This window comes from Marasmius oreades, chromosome 8, assembly GCF_018924745.1.
Source record: "Marasmius oreades isolate 03SP1 chromosome 8, whole genome shotgun sequence".
Classification (NCBI taxonomy): domain Eukaryota; kingdom Fungi; phylum Basidiomycota; class Agaricomycetes; order Agaricales; family Marasmiaceae; genus Marasmius; species Marasmius oreades.
In genome coordinates, this window is record NC_057330.1 from 701,190 (window position 1) to 715,348 (window position 14,159).

Sequence of the window (14,159 nt, forward strand, 5' to 3'; positions counted from 1 at the left end):
CCTTGCCCAGCTTCATCCAAGAGTGATTATATTTCGTTCGCAAACAAAATGTCTCTACGATATCTATCAGCAAAAGCTGCACAACAAGTTCTGTCCTTCCCACCACGTCAAACTTACCTACCGATTGACCCATCCAATCAAACAGATTGACGAAGAGCTCATGAGCACGGCGGGAGCATTTAGCATCGACCAGGTATGTAGTCGTTGCGCATAGTTTATGGCAAGCAGGTCGATCAATTTCATCATTTAGCTTATGGAACTCGCTGGCTTAGCCTGCGCTCAAACCGTTGCTCGCGTTTTCGATAAAGACAAATATCCTCGTGTGCTTGTATGTTGCGGTCCTGGGAATCAAGGTGTGGAGATCTGCATTCATTTAATGACCACCTTGATTGATGTTGACTTGAAGGCGGGGACGGTCTAGTCGCGGCGCGTCATCTCGGTGCGTTTCTTCAGGTCTTTGCCCGTACGAGGTTTTGACGCGTTGGTACTTAGGTCTTTTTGGATACCGGCCCATAATTTATATGCCAAAGGTGACATCATACCTTGTTCTCTGCGTTTAAGAGGATTGTTAAACACCTCGAGAATAGCCCGGTGCTAAAGACCTATACCAGGTCAGAATTAGACCCATTTTCGTTCGTGGATCCACTGATACCCATAACTCCAAACTAGCGACTGAAAAAACAATGCGACAACATGGAAATCCCCACTATTCCACCTTCGACTGAGCTCGGACCTTTAGAAGACGCGTTGGCTTCGTCCGACGTCGTCCTCGATGCGATCTTTGGATTTTCGTTCAAACCTCCCATCCGCGCGCCGTTTGATAGTGCTTTACCGCTCCTTACAGAATCTAAACTTCCCATCGTCTCTGTGGACATACCGTCTGGATGGGACGTTGAGAAGGGTAACGCGGAGGGTGTAGGGTTGAACCCGGACGTTTTGCTCAGTCTTACTGCTCCGAAAGAGGGTGCGAGGTTATTCCAAGGGAGGCATTTTCTTGGTGGACGGTTTGTGCCAAAGTAAGGGTTCCGTTTCTTTTTCGCACCTCTTCTTCCGATTTCCATAACTGATATTTTTGTCCTCGTTTTCGTGTGCAGAACCCTTGAACAGAAATTTGAACTACATCTGCCGCCGTATCCTGGATCGGACCAGATCGTTGAATTGTCTGGTTCTTCGCAAAAGCTGTAGCCTCTTTTCTCAGGACGATACTGCGCCAATTTGGATTTTTTTTTTGTGTCTATATAGCCTTATATTCAACCCGGAAAGCTCAATGTCAAGTGTATGTTTACAACTAACACGTTCAATATGCAACCGCCGAAAGTCCGCGTGAAGATACTGACACGCCACCAATCGTGTACAACTTCCCAGTTTCCAGTGATATCCTATGACGGACTCGTCCTGTCAAGGGGTTGTTTGCACAGTTTAAACTCCCGTAGGGCGATTCATTCAAGCCCTTAAATGGTCGGAATATTAATATATTATGACCGGCCGGTCGAGTACATGGTTTCATGCTTTTATAGTAAGACTACCCATATACCCTCCCCCCAAGATACCCTTCGCCAACTCCTTAATAACCTCCATCGTCTGGAACAAAAACTCTGGCCCAATGCTAACTCTCGCTACACCGAACTGACCAAGCTGGTCGACCGACAACCCACCCGCGTCCTTTCGGTTGATATGAACCGCAACACGTCCATCGAATTCCTTCACATACCGCTTCAAACTCCCCGAGGAAGTTCCAACGGAGAAAGGACCGGCCCAAATGAATATCGTGGTAGGCACACCGGTGGATAAATAGGCTTTTCCACGGGCAACCGCTTCATCGATGGGTTGTTCCGTCTTTCCTCGTTCCATTAATTCAGGTATTGTGATCCCTTCGGATCGGACGAAGACGGCATCCGTGCGGACGTTGAAAACGAAATCGGGAACTCCGAGGTCGGTAGCGACGGTTTTGGCTTGTAGGAGTCGGGTTTTCATCTCTTCGATGGAGTATAGTTTGGTTTTCGTGGTGGCAGGGTCAAAGTAGGAATCTTCGATGTTACAGCCGACTGCTCCGAGTCCGATGATTTTTGTTATGGCGTCGGAGAGCTTTGGACCGTAACCGTCGACAATGTCGATAGAAAGGGGAATACCGAGGCCGGCGTTCGCTGAAGGCTCTGTGGAGTTGACGATTGCGCTGATCCGGGAGAGGGATTCGATGTGGTTGTCTAGGGTCATGGTGTAGTCGTTTAGACCGGCGACGTTGGCGATGCCGTAGGACGCTGTTGCAATTGCTTGTAGCTAATAAATGGTGTGATTAATACCAGAAGAGGTTGGGAAGAATGAGCGGATCTCCCACACCTGAGGACGAAGTGAGAGCATGGCGTGAGTGGTAGCGCAATCGTAGACGTTGGCGAGCACGAGAGGTTTGCCTGATACGTGAAGAGAGGCAAAGTGTTTTGCGAGTTGGTTTTGCTTGGAAGACATGATTGGGGTATGGATAGAAAGATCCTTTCCTTTTTATATAATTTAGCATCCAAGAACGAATTAATCATGCACAAGCTCGAGTTAGTTCAGTCATATCAGATGATGTCGGTTTTGACTTTCGTTGTCATCGCCTATCCAAGTCAATCAATACAGTTCCATTCGGAAGGAAGGAGGGTGAGAAGGAGAATAGAAAGATCTAGAGATCAGAGACCGGAAGTTCGGAAATTTCGTTGTGGGACAAACCCTACCCACGGGAAGCCCGGCTCTGCGGCTTTTCTGTTGAATTGAGTCATGTAGAAGTCTAGCCGTGTTAGGTCACATATGGATGAGAAGAATTATTCAACACACTTGAATGCACTACGCTCTCAAAAGGGAATGACCGCTCAAGCGCTCAAGTTCTACTACCTCGGGCTTGCCTCGAACCCAAATTCCTGTTACATAACGTTTTTATCTTCATCTACGATGTCCTTGTGGGAATATTCACGTGATATTTAGATGCTCTCTTATGTACTCTTAACCGAAAGCTGGGTTCTTTCGAAGGCAAAATACAGGCTATGATGGCTTGAAAACCAACCGTGACCTTCAGCTCTGTCGCAAGCGCAACCTCCAACGCACCGCTTATGAGGTGGACCGCCTTCCTTCATTTTATATCATCGCCTTATTTCACTGCACCGCTACTTTTTCATTTTCAACATTACGCACCCCGAAAATCCTGAATTACCCGGCCGTGCATTTGAGTCAACAAGCCTCCTGGCCAATGACAGACGAGATGCCCCTACAACCTCATCAACACACACCAATCCAAACCCCGACCATGTCAGAAGAACGTCTTCTCTGCAGTTATGGGAAATCCAGACAGGCGCTCTCTCCGTACATGCGACTTCGTCATGTCGCGTATAAGTAAAAGATGTCTGCCCTTCCGACCCGTTGAAGGCATCAGTCGATGGCTACACTCGCGCTCGCTGCAAACATCGCGATGATTGGAGGGCATTTCGCCGAGATGGTGCAAGTGTTCGTATATCCTCTCATCACGCATATTCGCAATCGCATACACCCTAGGGAAGGGGACGAGCTGGAGAGGTGTCAACAGAATTTAAGGAGTACGCTGGATTTCCTAGAGGGAATGGCACAGGAGGTCATGCACAGCGAGAAGGATTGTGAATACATGGCGAAGCTGGTGCGCGAACACGGGGTGTACGGTCTACCGCTGCTGACCCTTTTTGACGGTTCTGATCTATTGGATTTCAGGCTAGATCAAGAGACATTAGACCTCAGCGGAAGTATTCAGAAGAACGACTTGCATCGAGAAGATAACACATGTTTTGAGACTGTCGGGATATTGGCACATAAGGTCAAGCTGTTCCAATTAAAGGTGCAGGTCAGTCCCCAGTCTCCCTTCTCCCTTCTCGCCCATTTGTAAAGCTGACGCCTTTATCATCCTCTTGTACAGATGTTTTCGAGCGAGAGGAGACGCGGAAGGATAGTCAGCCTAATGCAGGTACCAAGTCGGGTAGGGACTCTATGATGATACCTTCTCGCCACCTTTCTGATGACAATCTTGGTTTAGTTTCCTGCAATTGAAGACCCGGAAAAGGGCTCTTCGTCGTCGACAGCGGCACCTCTTCCTCCACACACGACGTCTTCGTTACCGGTAAGCCTGTTTATAATATCAAGAGAGGTTATACCTTATTCTCGAGCAGGATTCGTCGCCAAACGCCTCGTCCGTTACTATGGATGTGTTGGCACAACAACAAGCCAAGTTCTGTCCAGACGAGGCTGCCTCGCCGCGTGCATCTCCGGAAACACCCTATGGATTGGGTTCAACAAGTGGAAAGCTTGAAGGGGATGGCAGCCTTGAATCGATGCACAATCCTAAAGCAGCCAAGCTACCGGGCCTTGCAAGCGTCAAGGAATATATTCGAGCTTGCAAGTCAGATGTATAATTGGGTATTAGATCTGGACTAGTTACGGTTATATTCTGTACGTAGCTAGTCAACTTGACGATACACAAGTAACATCGAAAGCTTGTGGGATTCCGGACCGGAACCTGCAGTCCAAATTCTGCCGGTGCCAATATATATACGGGGTCCAATGAAGGATTTAATTTCCTAATAATAATAATAATAATAATAATAATATATCTATGCACAGTGGTCGTTGATCTCCTTCCACACTCTCAGTTTGAATAAGTTATTGCGGACCGACTTACATACTCTCACTATCAGAACACAAAACGGATCAAAGCAATTGGATCATTCAAGGAGCAGAGGTGAGTCCGAAAATTCATACATCTCGGTCGAATCGATACTAAAACCTGTCGAGTATGACACAGTGCCCAACTTGCGGATCTGAACCTCTTTGGGATTCATCTGAACCTCACATCCCAGAATCACCCTCCTTTCTCGATTTAAATCATCTTAGGAAGATTACAAATGAGGTTGCTGAGGAGGCAAGGCGAATAAGTGCCGTCGCAGACAAACTCGAGGAGGTAGCGCTATCGGCTCGCAGGGAGTCTGATCGTTGGCGAGCGATCCTGAAATCGTACCAAAATCACGCATTACCAGTTTTTCGTCTGCCGACAGAAGTTTTGACTCTCATCTTTGGACGCTGCGTGGAGCAAGACGGCACAGGGCATGTGTTTTCATGTCATTCTATGCCGTGGAAGCTGGCACGGACTTGTCGTTATTGGCGTTCAGTAGCCTTATCGACACCATCGTTATGGAATGTTGTTCGACTGACGTCCAGTCGTGCAGTTCAGCGTCCCCACGCAGTGGAAATGCTGCGAATTTGGTTGGAAAGGTCGCAACCGCTTCCTATATCGTGCTTGATTACACTGGGTGACTTAACGTTGAAGGAGTTGGAACTGGAGGTCCTTGTTACTCTTCTCTCGCATTCGGTGCGTTGGGCCCATATGGATCTCGATTTCCGACACCACGGCGATCTTTACCATCGCCTAGCATCCTCAGATATAAATCTTCCGCTACTTGTATCACTTCGAATGCGGGTCAAGATGTTGAGCCCACATCCGGCTTTCTCAGAACATTGGGGTCATTTACCCAACCGGTGGACTGCTCCAAAACTGACGGAGGTTTCCGTCTCTCTCCTTGACCGACAGGGTTTCATACCGATCTTCGTCATACCCTGGTCACAACTTACCGAGCTCAGCTGGTCTACCTCGCTGAAATCATTTCTGGAAATTGGGGCTACCTTCTCACATCTACAATATTGTATGATAGACATCGATCCCCCTTATCCCACCTCCGTCACCGATATACCGAAACAATTTTCCCTCCCTCAACTCCGTCACCTTCATCTTTCCGGAGATTTATTGAGTGTTTTCTACTTTATCAACCACATCTCACTTCCAGTTCTGGAAGATCTTGCCTTGGATTTTTGGGAACAAATCAGTGCAGTGTCGCACCACCTCCTATCGGCTTTAGGCAGGCTTCGCACACTACAATACTTATCAGTGCCTCTGGCGATTTTCGACTGTCGGGATGCCCCTGCGCTTTCAGAAAGCTTCGGAAGTATTCGAGAACTCAGCCTTGTTCTGAGTACGGAAGAGAGCTACGATCAAGCGCTTCCCCATTTCTTGCATTCACGTATACTTCAAAAGTTGGAAATATTACACCTTACGTTTCGTGGAGATCCTGAAAAAGCCAGCAGGTCGTTCGAGGATACCTTGGACCTAGTGGAAACCAGATGTAGACCGACCGTTTCCTCCTCTACGCCTTGTACTACACTGAAAGCATTGTCGGTGGAATTTCTCAAGTATCCCAATTTCGCAACACACCATGAACTTGTCCATTCCGAGCCCTTTAGTCGACTTCTGAGATTACAGAAAGATGGCCTCGTTTTACTAGGCCATGTAGTCGAAGGAAGATGGCATACGAGTTATCGAGATACGCATTGGAATCCTGGAGATGTGACAAGAGCGGAGCGGCGATGGCATAGGTTCGGTCGTACCGATTGGTTGTTCAAGCCTGAATTCGAGGATTATCGATGGTACGCTTCCTCTCACCGTTTATATACGTCGTAATGATATGTGCACTGTTAGATTCATTGGACTCCCCAGAGGTTCCTTGTCGACACAGTGTGATATGTTACGTATGAAATTGGGTCACATATGAATGAGAAGAACTATTCAACGCACACTTGAATTGCGCTGGTTGGTGGGTGCTCTCAGAAAGGTGACCGCTCAAGCGCTCATCACTCAACAAAAGCGGCGCCAGTGGTGGGAATATTCACGTGATACTTAGCTTATTCCGAGTCCCGACAAGTTCCCTCGAGGCAACTCGCAGTCACCATGAAAGAACCCAGATCCTTCACTTTTACAGGCAAATACAGGCTATGTGCATGATGGCTTGAAAACCAACCGTGACCTTTAGCTCTGTCGCAAGCGCACCGCTTATGAGGTGGACCGCCTTCCTTCATTTTATATCATTGCCTGGTTTCACTGCACCGCAACTTTTTCATTTTCAACATCACGCACCCCGAAAATCCTGAATTATCCGGCCGTGCATTTGAATTAACAAGCCTCCTGGCCAATGACAGACCAGCTGCCCCTACTACCTCATCCATACACATTAATCCAAACCCCGACCATGTCAGAAGAACGTCTTCTCTGCAGTCATGGGAAATCCAGACAGGCGCTCTCCGTACATGCGACTTCGTCGTGTCGCGTATAAGTAAAAGGTGTCTGCCCCTCCGACCATCCCTTCTGTTGAAGACATTAATCGATGGCTACACTCGCGCTCGCCGCAAACATCGCGATGATTGGAGGGCATTTCGCCGAGATGGTGCAAGTGTTCGTATATCCTCTAATCACGCATATTCGCAATCGCATACGTCCTAGGGATGGGGAAGAGCTGCAGAGGTGCCAACAGAATTTAAGGGGTACATTGGATTTCCTAGAGGGAATGGCACGGGAGGGTATTCACAGCGAGAAGGACTGTGAATACATGGAGAAACTGGTGCACGAACACGGGGTGTACGTTCTACCACCGCTATCGCCTTTAATGGTTCTGATCCTTTGGATTTCAGGCTAGATCAAGAGACATTAGACCTCAGTGGAATAATTCGGAAGAACAGCTTGCATCGAGAGGATAACACGTGTTTTGAAACCGTCGGGAGTTTGGCACATAAAGTCAAGCTGTTCCAGTTGAAGGTGCAGGTCAGTCCCCAGTCCCGCATTTCGTCCTCTTGTAATCCTGACGCCTTTATCATCCTGTTGTACAGATGTTTTCCAGCGAGAAGAGACGCGGAAGAATAGTCTGTCTGATGCAGGTACCAAGTCGGGTAAGGACTCTGATACTTCTCGTGACCTTTCTGTTGACCTCGGTTAAGTTTCCTGCAATTGAAGACCCGGAAAAGGGCTCATTGTTGACAGCGGCTCCTCCTCCTCCCCACACCACGTCTTTGTTACCAGTAAGTCCGTCCATAAATTTAAGAAAGCTTATTTCTTACTCTCGAGTAGGACTCCTCACTAAACGCGTCCGATACTGTGCATGTACTGGCACAGCCGCAGGCCAAGTTCTGTCCAGACGATGCTGCCTCGCTGTGTGCATCTACGGAAACATCCCATGGATCACCTTCAACGGGTGGAAAGTTTGAAGAGGACGACGGCCTTGAACCAGAGATGCTCAATCCAGAAACAATCAAATTGTCGAGCCTTAGAGGCGTCAAGGAACTCAATGATCCGGAGTTAGAAGTATGATCGAGTGACATTAGATATCTGTGTTCGATTGGTTATCGTTATCGTCAAGTTATCGTTATACTCTGTACTTAGCAAACCCGAATCAGCGATCCGTGAGTACATGAATCCAAAGCAGGCGTTGACCATAGCAAGATAAAGGATATTATTATTATCATCAGGGATTTACTTCATGTCGTTGGCATTCCGGGCCGGAGCCTGCACTGTACATTAGCGTACGCCGGCGCCATGCAGAAACGTTGACCACTCCATTCAAACCTCGACTTGTGCTTAAGGAGCAGAGGTGAACCCAAAAATCCGCCTATCCTGGAATCGAATGATTAATATTTTTAACTCACCAAGGAAAATGATACAATGCCCAACATGCGGTTCTGAAACTTTCTGCGGTTCGTCTGAATTATACATCCCTGAGACGCCCTCCTTCCTTGAACCGGATCACCTTAAGAAATTGACGGACCAAATTGCTGCGAAGGCAAGAAGATCAAATTCACTAGCAGAGAAGCTCGAAGAGGCAGCGGTATCGGCTCGCAGGGAGTCAGATCGTTGGCAAGCGGTTCTAAAATCATACCAAAATCATTCATCGCCAGTTTTTCGTCTACCGACAGAAGTTTTGGCTCTCATCTTTGAACGCTGCCTGGAACAAGACAGCGCAGGGCATGTGTTTTCGCGTCGTTCTGTGCCGTGGAAACTGGCCCAGACTTGTCGCCGTTGGCGTTCAACAGTCCTAACGACGCCGTCGTTGTGGAATGTTGTTCGACTGGACATCAATCGTGCAGCTCAGCGTCCCGAATCGGTGAAAATTCTGCAAATTTGGTTGGAAAGGTCGCAAACACTTCCTATATCGTGCTTGATTATACTGGGCGACTCGTCATTGAAGGAGTTTGACCTGGAGGTCATTGATACTCTTCTCTTGCATTCGATGCGTTGGGCCCATATCGATCTCGATTTCCGACACCACGGCGATCTTTACCATCGCCTGGTAACCTCAGATATGAATCTTCCGCTACTTGTGTCACTTCGAATGCGTGCCAAGATATCGACCCAACACCCGGATTTTCCAAACGATTGGTGTCATTTACCCAACAGGTGGATTGCTCCGAGGCTGACGGAGGTTTCCATCTCTCTCCTCAATCGACAGAGTTTCATGCCAATCTTCATCATACCCTGGCCACAACTCACCGAACTCAGCTGGACTACCTCGCCAAAAGCATTTCTGAAAATCGGGTCGACCTTCTCACATCTACAATACTGCGTGATATACTTCGATTTCCATCATCCCGCTGCCATTCTACCGATTCCGAAATGCACCCTCCCTAGACTCCGTTGCCTTCACCTTTCCGGAACTTTCTCGAGTGTCTTCTCGTTTATCAACCACATCTCGGTCCCAGTCCTGGAAGATCTCTCCTTGGATTTTTGGGAACAAATCAGTCCAGTGTCGCGCCACCTCTTATCGGCTTTATCCAGGCTTCGCACACGGAGTTCTTTTGAACTGAAATACTTATCAGTGCCTCTCGCGATCTTCGACTGTCCGGATGCCCCTACACTTCTAGAAAACTTCGGGAATATTCGAGAACTCGGTCTTATTATGAATACAGAGGAGAGCTACGATCAGGCACTTCCCCACTTCTTGCATTTACGTGTGCTTCGAAACTTGGAAATATTACATCTGACGTTTCGCGGAGAACCTGAAAACGGCAGGTTGTTTACGGATATCTTGGACCTAGTGGAAACCAGACGCCGACCGACTGCTGAACCCTCAACGCCTTGTACTACACTGAAAATGTTGTCAGTGAAAATTCTCAAATATCCTTACTTCTCAACACACCATGAACTTGTCCATCTCGAGCCCTTCAGACGACTTCTGAGATTACAGAAAGATGGGCTCGTTTTACTAGGCCATGTAGTCGAAGGAAGGTGGCATACGAGTTATCGAGATACGCGTTGGAACCCTGGAGATGTGACAAGAGCAGAGCGGCGATGGCATAGGTTCGGTCGTACCGATTGGTTGTTCAAGCCTGAATTCGAGGATTATCGATGGTACGCTTCCTCTCACCGTTTATACACCTCGTACTGATATGTGCACTGTTAGATTCATTGGACTCCCCAGAGTTTCCTTGTCGACACAGTGTGGTGTATTACATTTGAGATCGATGATGGTGTAGTCTTTCGAGATCACCTCAGTTGTTGCCATGGGTTGACTACGCACTTTTCACAATTCTTGGATGACCACCCACTAAGTAAAAAGTCTTTGAATTATATACAGCGTAATCCAGGTAAGTACAAGTACAGCATAGGGAAGAATTGACATATAAATATCAATTTGAGCATCCCACCTAATGGTCAGCATCAAACACCGTCTGGTGTCTCCCATCATTTCCGAGTTGAATCGCATCTCCAGTATCAGTAGGAACATACGCAGATTCAGGTAAACCCGTCTCATCCAATCCCTCAGCTGCTTCGATGATCTCGTACAACCTTGACGCGACTTCCGGGGGTGGTACTCTTCCTCCCAAGATGTCCCTCGCAGGAACAGGTGAACCATAAAACTCCCTGTTGGCATCCTTTCGTTCAATAAGAGCAGTTCCTTCAAGTGAAACGCCAGCAAAGAGGCCTAAGAATCATCAGAATCAACGATCTTAAGCATCACACACAAAAAAAGGTGTCAACTCACCTTTCGACTTTGAATACGCAAACATCGGCGCGGGATGTGCCAAACTCGCCTGAACACTCCCACCCGTCCCAATAGGTCCAGCAGCAGCAGAAATATTCCCTCCAATCGTTACATTCCCTCCTATCGAGAACGCCCTAACCGCATCTTCACTATTCAACACAACCACGAAATCCGTAATGTCAGCTCCAATTTGGAGACCCCAGCCTAAGCCTCCGGTGGCGATACATGAAGGGGCTGACCATGAGCCGTCTGGAAGACGGGCGATGACGATACCGGAACCTGCCTTTCCGGAAAAGACGAAGCCGGCTTTGAAGACTTGGAAGATAGCTAGACCTGTACGTTTTATGGAGTGGCGGATGGTAGGTGAGATGATATTATAATTTTTTGTATGAAAGATTTTTTTTTTACCTCGAGCCTTCTGTAAAACAGCTTTAGGGATAGAGTTGAGCGCTGATTCTGGGTGTTCAGGATCGGCTGGAAAAAGATTAAGTTCTTTTTCAATACAGGGCACTAGATGCTTCGTACCAAGGAAACTATCCAGAATCTTCGCTGCTTTTTCCGCTTCGCCTGGTAGACTGAATCCATGAACGAATTCTCTTGATTGGCTTGCTAGCTTTGTCGAAGATGATTGAGCAAAGGCCGACGCTTGCATGCCAGCCTTTTTGGCACCACTACGAAATCTATCTAGTAGATCCCCCATGTCGTGTTAAGTGTGCAGGTGGAGGAGAGAGACAGAAGGAAGAGGAAGAGCGCTGGCATCGTCATTATAATCAGTCCTCTATAAACAGTTCCCACGATGAACCACTTCACTTCTGAAATATGAAGTTGTGATTGAAGCGAAGAATCCAGTGCGAGAAACAAGTAAATAATACTCTACGAGTAACATAAATGAGGATTCTACCCATAACTCAAAAATACTTATCCCAAAACCCATTGGTCCCATTCGTCTTCGCAGCAAGCTCTTCAATCCCCAACAGCTTCATAACCAATCCATATATCTCCACATTTCTAAACCGGTCCATAACATATGTATCGTCCGATGTCGAATGCCATCCTTTGTTCTTCCATGGTAGAAGGCTTCTCGGAAATCTCGCAGACATACTCCAAGACTGGTGTAAAGACTTGACGACAGCAGAAAAAGGTCCGTGGGCGACAAACATCGCGTGCATCGACTTTTCATGGTTATCGTACCCATGGTTCTGCACGTCGTTGGGTCATCCAAAGGGGAGAAATAAAAATAGGCAAGCTTAACTCACCCCTTTACTCATCCCAACATTCCCTTGCTCCCTGGTGGTAAGCACATACCCCAACTTCGGTACAATCCAAACCGGTGCAATCCTCTCATGCTTCGCAAAATGCCATCTCTCGGGCATCGTCTCTCTCGTATACACATGGAATCCTTTCGTCTTATCAGCTTCCTTCCGGTTCTTCTCAGCTTTCAACAACTTGTCGAGATAATAACTCTCATTCGCAGGCGTGTTAAATCTCAACCCCATAGCAGGCCACCCATCTTCGTGTTCCACAGCAGCAAGTCCATCAAGTCCAAGCACATCATCGTCATCGACATAGATATGCGTAGGATGAGAAGTGTCCGCCATTCCGTGATCGCTGACGAAGACAACGTCTACAATCTCGGATAGATTGCGTTGGGCGAGTGAGTCGTGTAAGTGACGAGCGAATGTGTCGACTGTCTCCAGGGTTCGCTGGGAAATGGAATACATAATAAGCATCTTCGAATGCCAAAATATGGAAGAATCCACGTTACATTAACCAATTCCGACATCGGTCCAGTTAGGTGTCCGGCTTGATCGAGAGATGGTTCGTACGCTGCGAAAATGGGTTAGAAAAGCATACGATAGAGCCAGAGGTCGGGCACTTTACCCATAATCAATTGTGGTCGTTCTTCGAGGGGTAAGTCTATCCAAGCTAAAATCTGGTTCAGCTTGGTACGCAACGAAACTTTGTCCTTTTCAACAGCTTTTTTAAGCTCGACAGCGGGAAGAATGAGGGAAGTAAAAGTTAACCTTCCATGGCACAAAATATGTAGGAGAAGCTCCTGAGGTAGTCTTGGGAGGTCCGGGCCTAAGAAGATCAAGCAACGTGTAGGATAGAGAAAGTAATGATCCTTACCACATCAAATTGGCAGTAATCACCCCCGCCTTTCCAGCCGTCTCCCACATCTGCGTTAGAAGAACCCCCGTGAGATGGCAGTGCGTATATCTTTACCAAAGAGGCTACCCACAGGTTCTCCCAACCAAAACTCGGAAACCCAAGCAGACGAAATATCGTTGTAATGGAATTCAGTTTTAGACGCTGGGTCCCAAAAGTTCTAGAAGTGGGAGAAAGAAGTTAGTTTATTGTGATGCGTGCGTGCAAGCCATTGCCACTCTTACATTCGCTATTATTCCATGCGTCTCTGCATGTAGACCAGTCATTAATGCCCAATGATTACTTTCAATCCGAACAGAAGTACGGCGAATGGGTGAGGCGTTCACTTCGGAGATACGTGAAAACGTACGGGAAGGTCAACGTCTACAAGTCGAATGAGTCAAAAAAAAGACAAATGAGAGAATGAGGACATGACGCACGGGAAATACAGGTATCATAGACTTCGCCCTCAACCCCTTCTTAGCGATATCCAACAAATGAGGGGTTAAGCCTCTATCCAGGTAATCCGCGCTACGAAAACGAAGTAAACACCTATTAGGGTCTGTCCCTAGAAAGGATAAACAAGACGTACCGCAAACCATCAATAGAAACAACCAAGACCGTCCTCTTGAAATCATGTGTCCCATTCGAACGAAGGGTCTGACCATGAAAAGCCAAGTTGGGATGGTCTTGTCCTGTTGGAATCGATGATACTCGTAGCAACGCACGCGCGAAAACTCCAAGGATAAGCAGCCCAATCAGAATGGAAGCTGCAGTTATGATTTTCTTTCGAGACCAGCCGGTTGAATCCCGTTCAAGGTCGTCGTCGCCGTCGTCAATGGAACGCTTGCCGTCGTAGAACCCAGAACCTGTCGGTTTCTCGTAATAGCCGTCATCGTACCCGTCGCTGGCTTGAAGAAGACGTTCCCGTTCTTCAACTGACGGTCTGGATGGGCTTTCTTTAACGCCTTTCTTAGAAGAAGAGGCGTGAGCCATGGGATGTGGCCCGAGACAAGACTGAATGCTGCGTAGTTCCTAATTTGGCAACTTCCGGAGGGGCAGGCATCCCCGTCCATGAAACTCTACCGACAAATTGACTGGTACCTGTCGACTCTAACTAGCACCCAATTTCTCGAGGGGTCAACAAGAATCCGCCTTGTTAGT

General features: G+C 47.6%; 8 protein-coding genes across 8 annotated transcripts; 5 read left to right on the top strand and 3 right to left on the bottom strand.

Moving 5' to 3' along the window:
- Window position 1: 1 nt before the first annotated feature.
- Window positions 2-1,314, top strand: E1B28_012130 (uncharacterized protein). The gene is made up of 8 exons (XM_043157210.1): window positions 2-87; window positions 146-193; window positions 251-353; window positions 407-439; window positions 493-530; window positions 588-611; window positions 670-1,016; window positions 1,095-1,314. The coding sequence occupies exons 1-8, from the start codon at window positions 49-51 to the stop codon at window positions 1,183-1,185; spliced, it is 723 nt and encodes a 240-aa protein (XP_043004576.1). The 5' UTR covers window positions 2-48; the 3' UTR covers window positions 1,186-1,314.
- Window positions 1,315-1,458: 144 nt separating this feature from the next.
- Window positions 1,459-2,731, bottom strand: E1B28_012131 (uncharacterized protein). The gene is made up of 2 exons (XM_043157211.1): window positions 2,338-2,731; window positions 1,459-2,277 (listed from the first exon to the last, which is right to left on the bottom strand). The coding sequence occupies exons 1-2, from the start codon at window positions 2,461-2,463 to the stop codon at window positions 1,504-1,506; spliced, it is 900 nt and encodes a 299-aa protein (XP_043004577.1). The 5' UTR covers window positions 2,464-2,731; the 3' UTR covers window positions 1,459-1,503.
- Window positions 2,732-2,981: 250 nt separating this feature from the next.
- E1B28_012132 (uncharacterized protein) lies at window positions 2,982-4,502 on the top strand. The gene is made up of 5 exons (XM_043157212.1): window positions 2,982-3,657; window positions 3,712-3,841; window positions 3,914-3,973; window positions 4,031-4,114; window positions 4,164-4,502. Exons 1-5 carry the CDS (start codon window positions 3,407-3,409, stop codon window positions 4,404-4,406), a joined length of 768 nt encoding a protein of 255 aa, XP_043004578.1. The 5' UTR covers window positions 2,982-3,406; the 3' UTR covers window positions 4,407-4,502.
- Window positions 4,503-4,786: 284 nt separating this feature from the next.
- Window positions 4,787-6,831, top strand: E1B28_012133 (uncharacterized protein; the record flags this gene model as incomplete). The annotated part of the gene is made up of 2 exons (XM_043157213.1): window positions 4,787-6,468; window positions 6,801-6,831. 2 exons carry the CDS (start codon window positions 4,787-4,789, stop codon window positions 6,829-6,831), a joined length of 1,713 nt encoding a protein of 570 aa, XP_043004579.1.
- Window positions 6,832-7,202: 371 nt separating this feature from the next.
- E1B28_012134 (uncharacterized protein) lies at window positions 7,203-8,179 on the top strand (the record flags this gene model as incomplete). The annotated part of the gene is made up of 5 exons (XM_043157214.1): window positions 7,203-7,453; window positions 7,507-7,636; window positions 7,702-7,761; window positions 7,810-7,890; window positions 7,940-8,179. The coding sequence occupies 5 exons, from the start codon at window positions 7,203-7,205 to the stop codon at window positions 8,177-8,179; spliced, it is 762 nt and encodes a 253-aa protein (XP_043004580.1).
- Window positions 8,180-8,522: 343 nt separating this feature from the next.
- On the top strand, window positions 8,523-10,481 carry E1B28_012135 (uncharacterized protein; the record flags this gene model as incomplete). Its single annotated transcript, XM_043157215.1, has 2 exons — window positions 8,523-10,213; window positions 10,358-10,481. The coding sequence occupies 2 exons, from the start codon at window positions 8,523-8,525 to the stop codon at window positions 10,479-10,481; spliced, it is 1,815 nt and encodes a 604-aa protein (XP_043004581.1).
- Window positions 10,482-10,509: 28 nt separating this feature from the next.
- Window positions 10,510-11,593, bottom strand: E1B28_012136 (uncharacterized protein; the record flags this gene model as incomplete). Its single annotated transcript, XM_043157216.1, has 4 exons — window positions 11,373-11,593; window positions 11,256-11,321; window positions 10,848-11,180; window positions 10,510-10,787 (listed from the first exon to the last, which is right to left on the bottom strand). Exons 1-4 carry the CDS (start codon window positions 11,545-11,547, stop codon window positions 10,510-10,512), a joined length of 852 nt encoding a protein of 283 aa, XP_043004582.1. The 5' UTR covers window positions 11,548-11,593.
- Window positions 11,594-11,674: 81 nt separating this feature from the next.
- E1B28_012137 (uncharacterized protein) lies at window positions 11,675-14,023 on the bottom strand. Its single transcript, XM_043157217.1, has 11 exons — window positions 13,588-14,023; window positions 13,436-13,526; window positions 13,366-13,379; window positions 13,241-13,298; window positions 13,090-13,176; window positions 12,978-13,027; window positions 12,872-12,929; window positions 12,729-12,813; window positions 12,613-12,674; window positions 12,104-12,550; window positions 11,675-12,046 (listed from the first exon to the last, which is right to left on the bottom strand). Exons 1-11 carry the CDS (start codon window positions 13,989-13,991, stop codon window positions 11,756-11,758), a joined length of 1,647 nt encoding a protein of 548 aa, XP_043004583.1. The 5' UTR covers window positions 13,992-14,023; the 3' UTR covers window positions 11,675-11,755.
- Window positions 14,024-14,159: the final 136 nt, after the last annotated feature.

Bases quoted from the DNA above. Each gene is read 5' to 3' on its own strand.
- E1B28_012130 (XM_043157210.1), top strand. From the start codon at position 49: ATGTCTCTACGATATCTATCAGCAAAAGCTGCACAACAA. The intron at 440-492 runs GTGCGTTTCTTC...GTTGGTACTTAG, and splicing joins AGTCGCGGCGCGTCATCTCG to GTCTTTTTGGATACCGGCCC. The intron at 612-669 runs GTCAGAATTAGA...ACTCCAAACTAG, and splicing joins GTGCTAAAGACCTATACCAG to CGACTGAAAAAACAATGCGA.
- E1B28_012137 (XM_043157217.1), bottom strand. From the start codon at position 13,991: ATGGCTCACGCCTCTTCTTCTAAGAAAGGCGTTAAAGAAAGCCCATCC. The intron at 12,930-12,977 runs GTAAGGATCATT...TGATCTTCTTAG, and splicing joins ATTACTGCCAATTTGATGTG to GCCCGGACCTCCCAAGACTA. The intron at 12,675-12,728 runs GTAAAGTGCCCG...CCATTTTCGCAG, and splicing joins ACGACCACAATTGATTATGG to CGTACGAACCATCTCTCGAT.
- E1B28_012131 (XM_043157211.1), bottom strand. From the start codon at position 2,463: ATGTCTTCCAAGCAAAACCAACTCGCAAAACACTTTGCCTCTCTTCAC. The intron at 2,278-2,337 runs GTGTGGGAGATC...ACCATTTATTAG, and splicing joins TGCTCTCACTTCGTCCTCAG to CTACAAGCAATTGCAACAGC.
- E1B28_012132 (XM_043157212.1), top strand. From the start codon at position 3,407: ATGGCTACACTCGCGCTCGCTGCAAACATCGCGATGATTGGAGGGCAT. The intron at 3,658-3,711 runs GTACGGTCTACC...ATTGGATTTCAG, and splicing joins CTGGTGCGCGAACACGGGGT to GCTAGATCAAGAGACATTAG. The intron at 4,115-4,163 runs GTAAGCCTGTTT...ATTCTCGAGCAG, and splicing joins ACACGACGTCTTCGTTACCG to GATTCGTCGCCAAACGCCTC.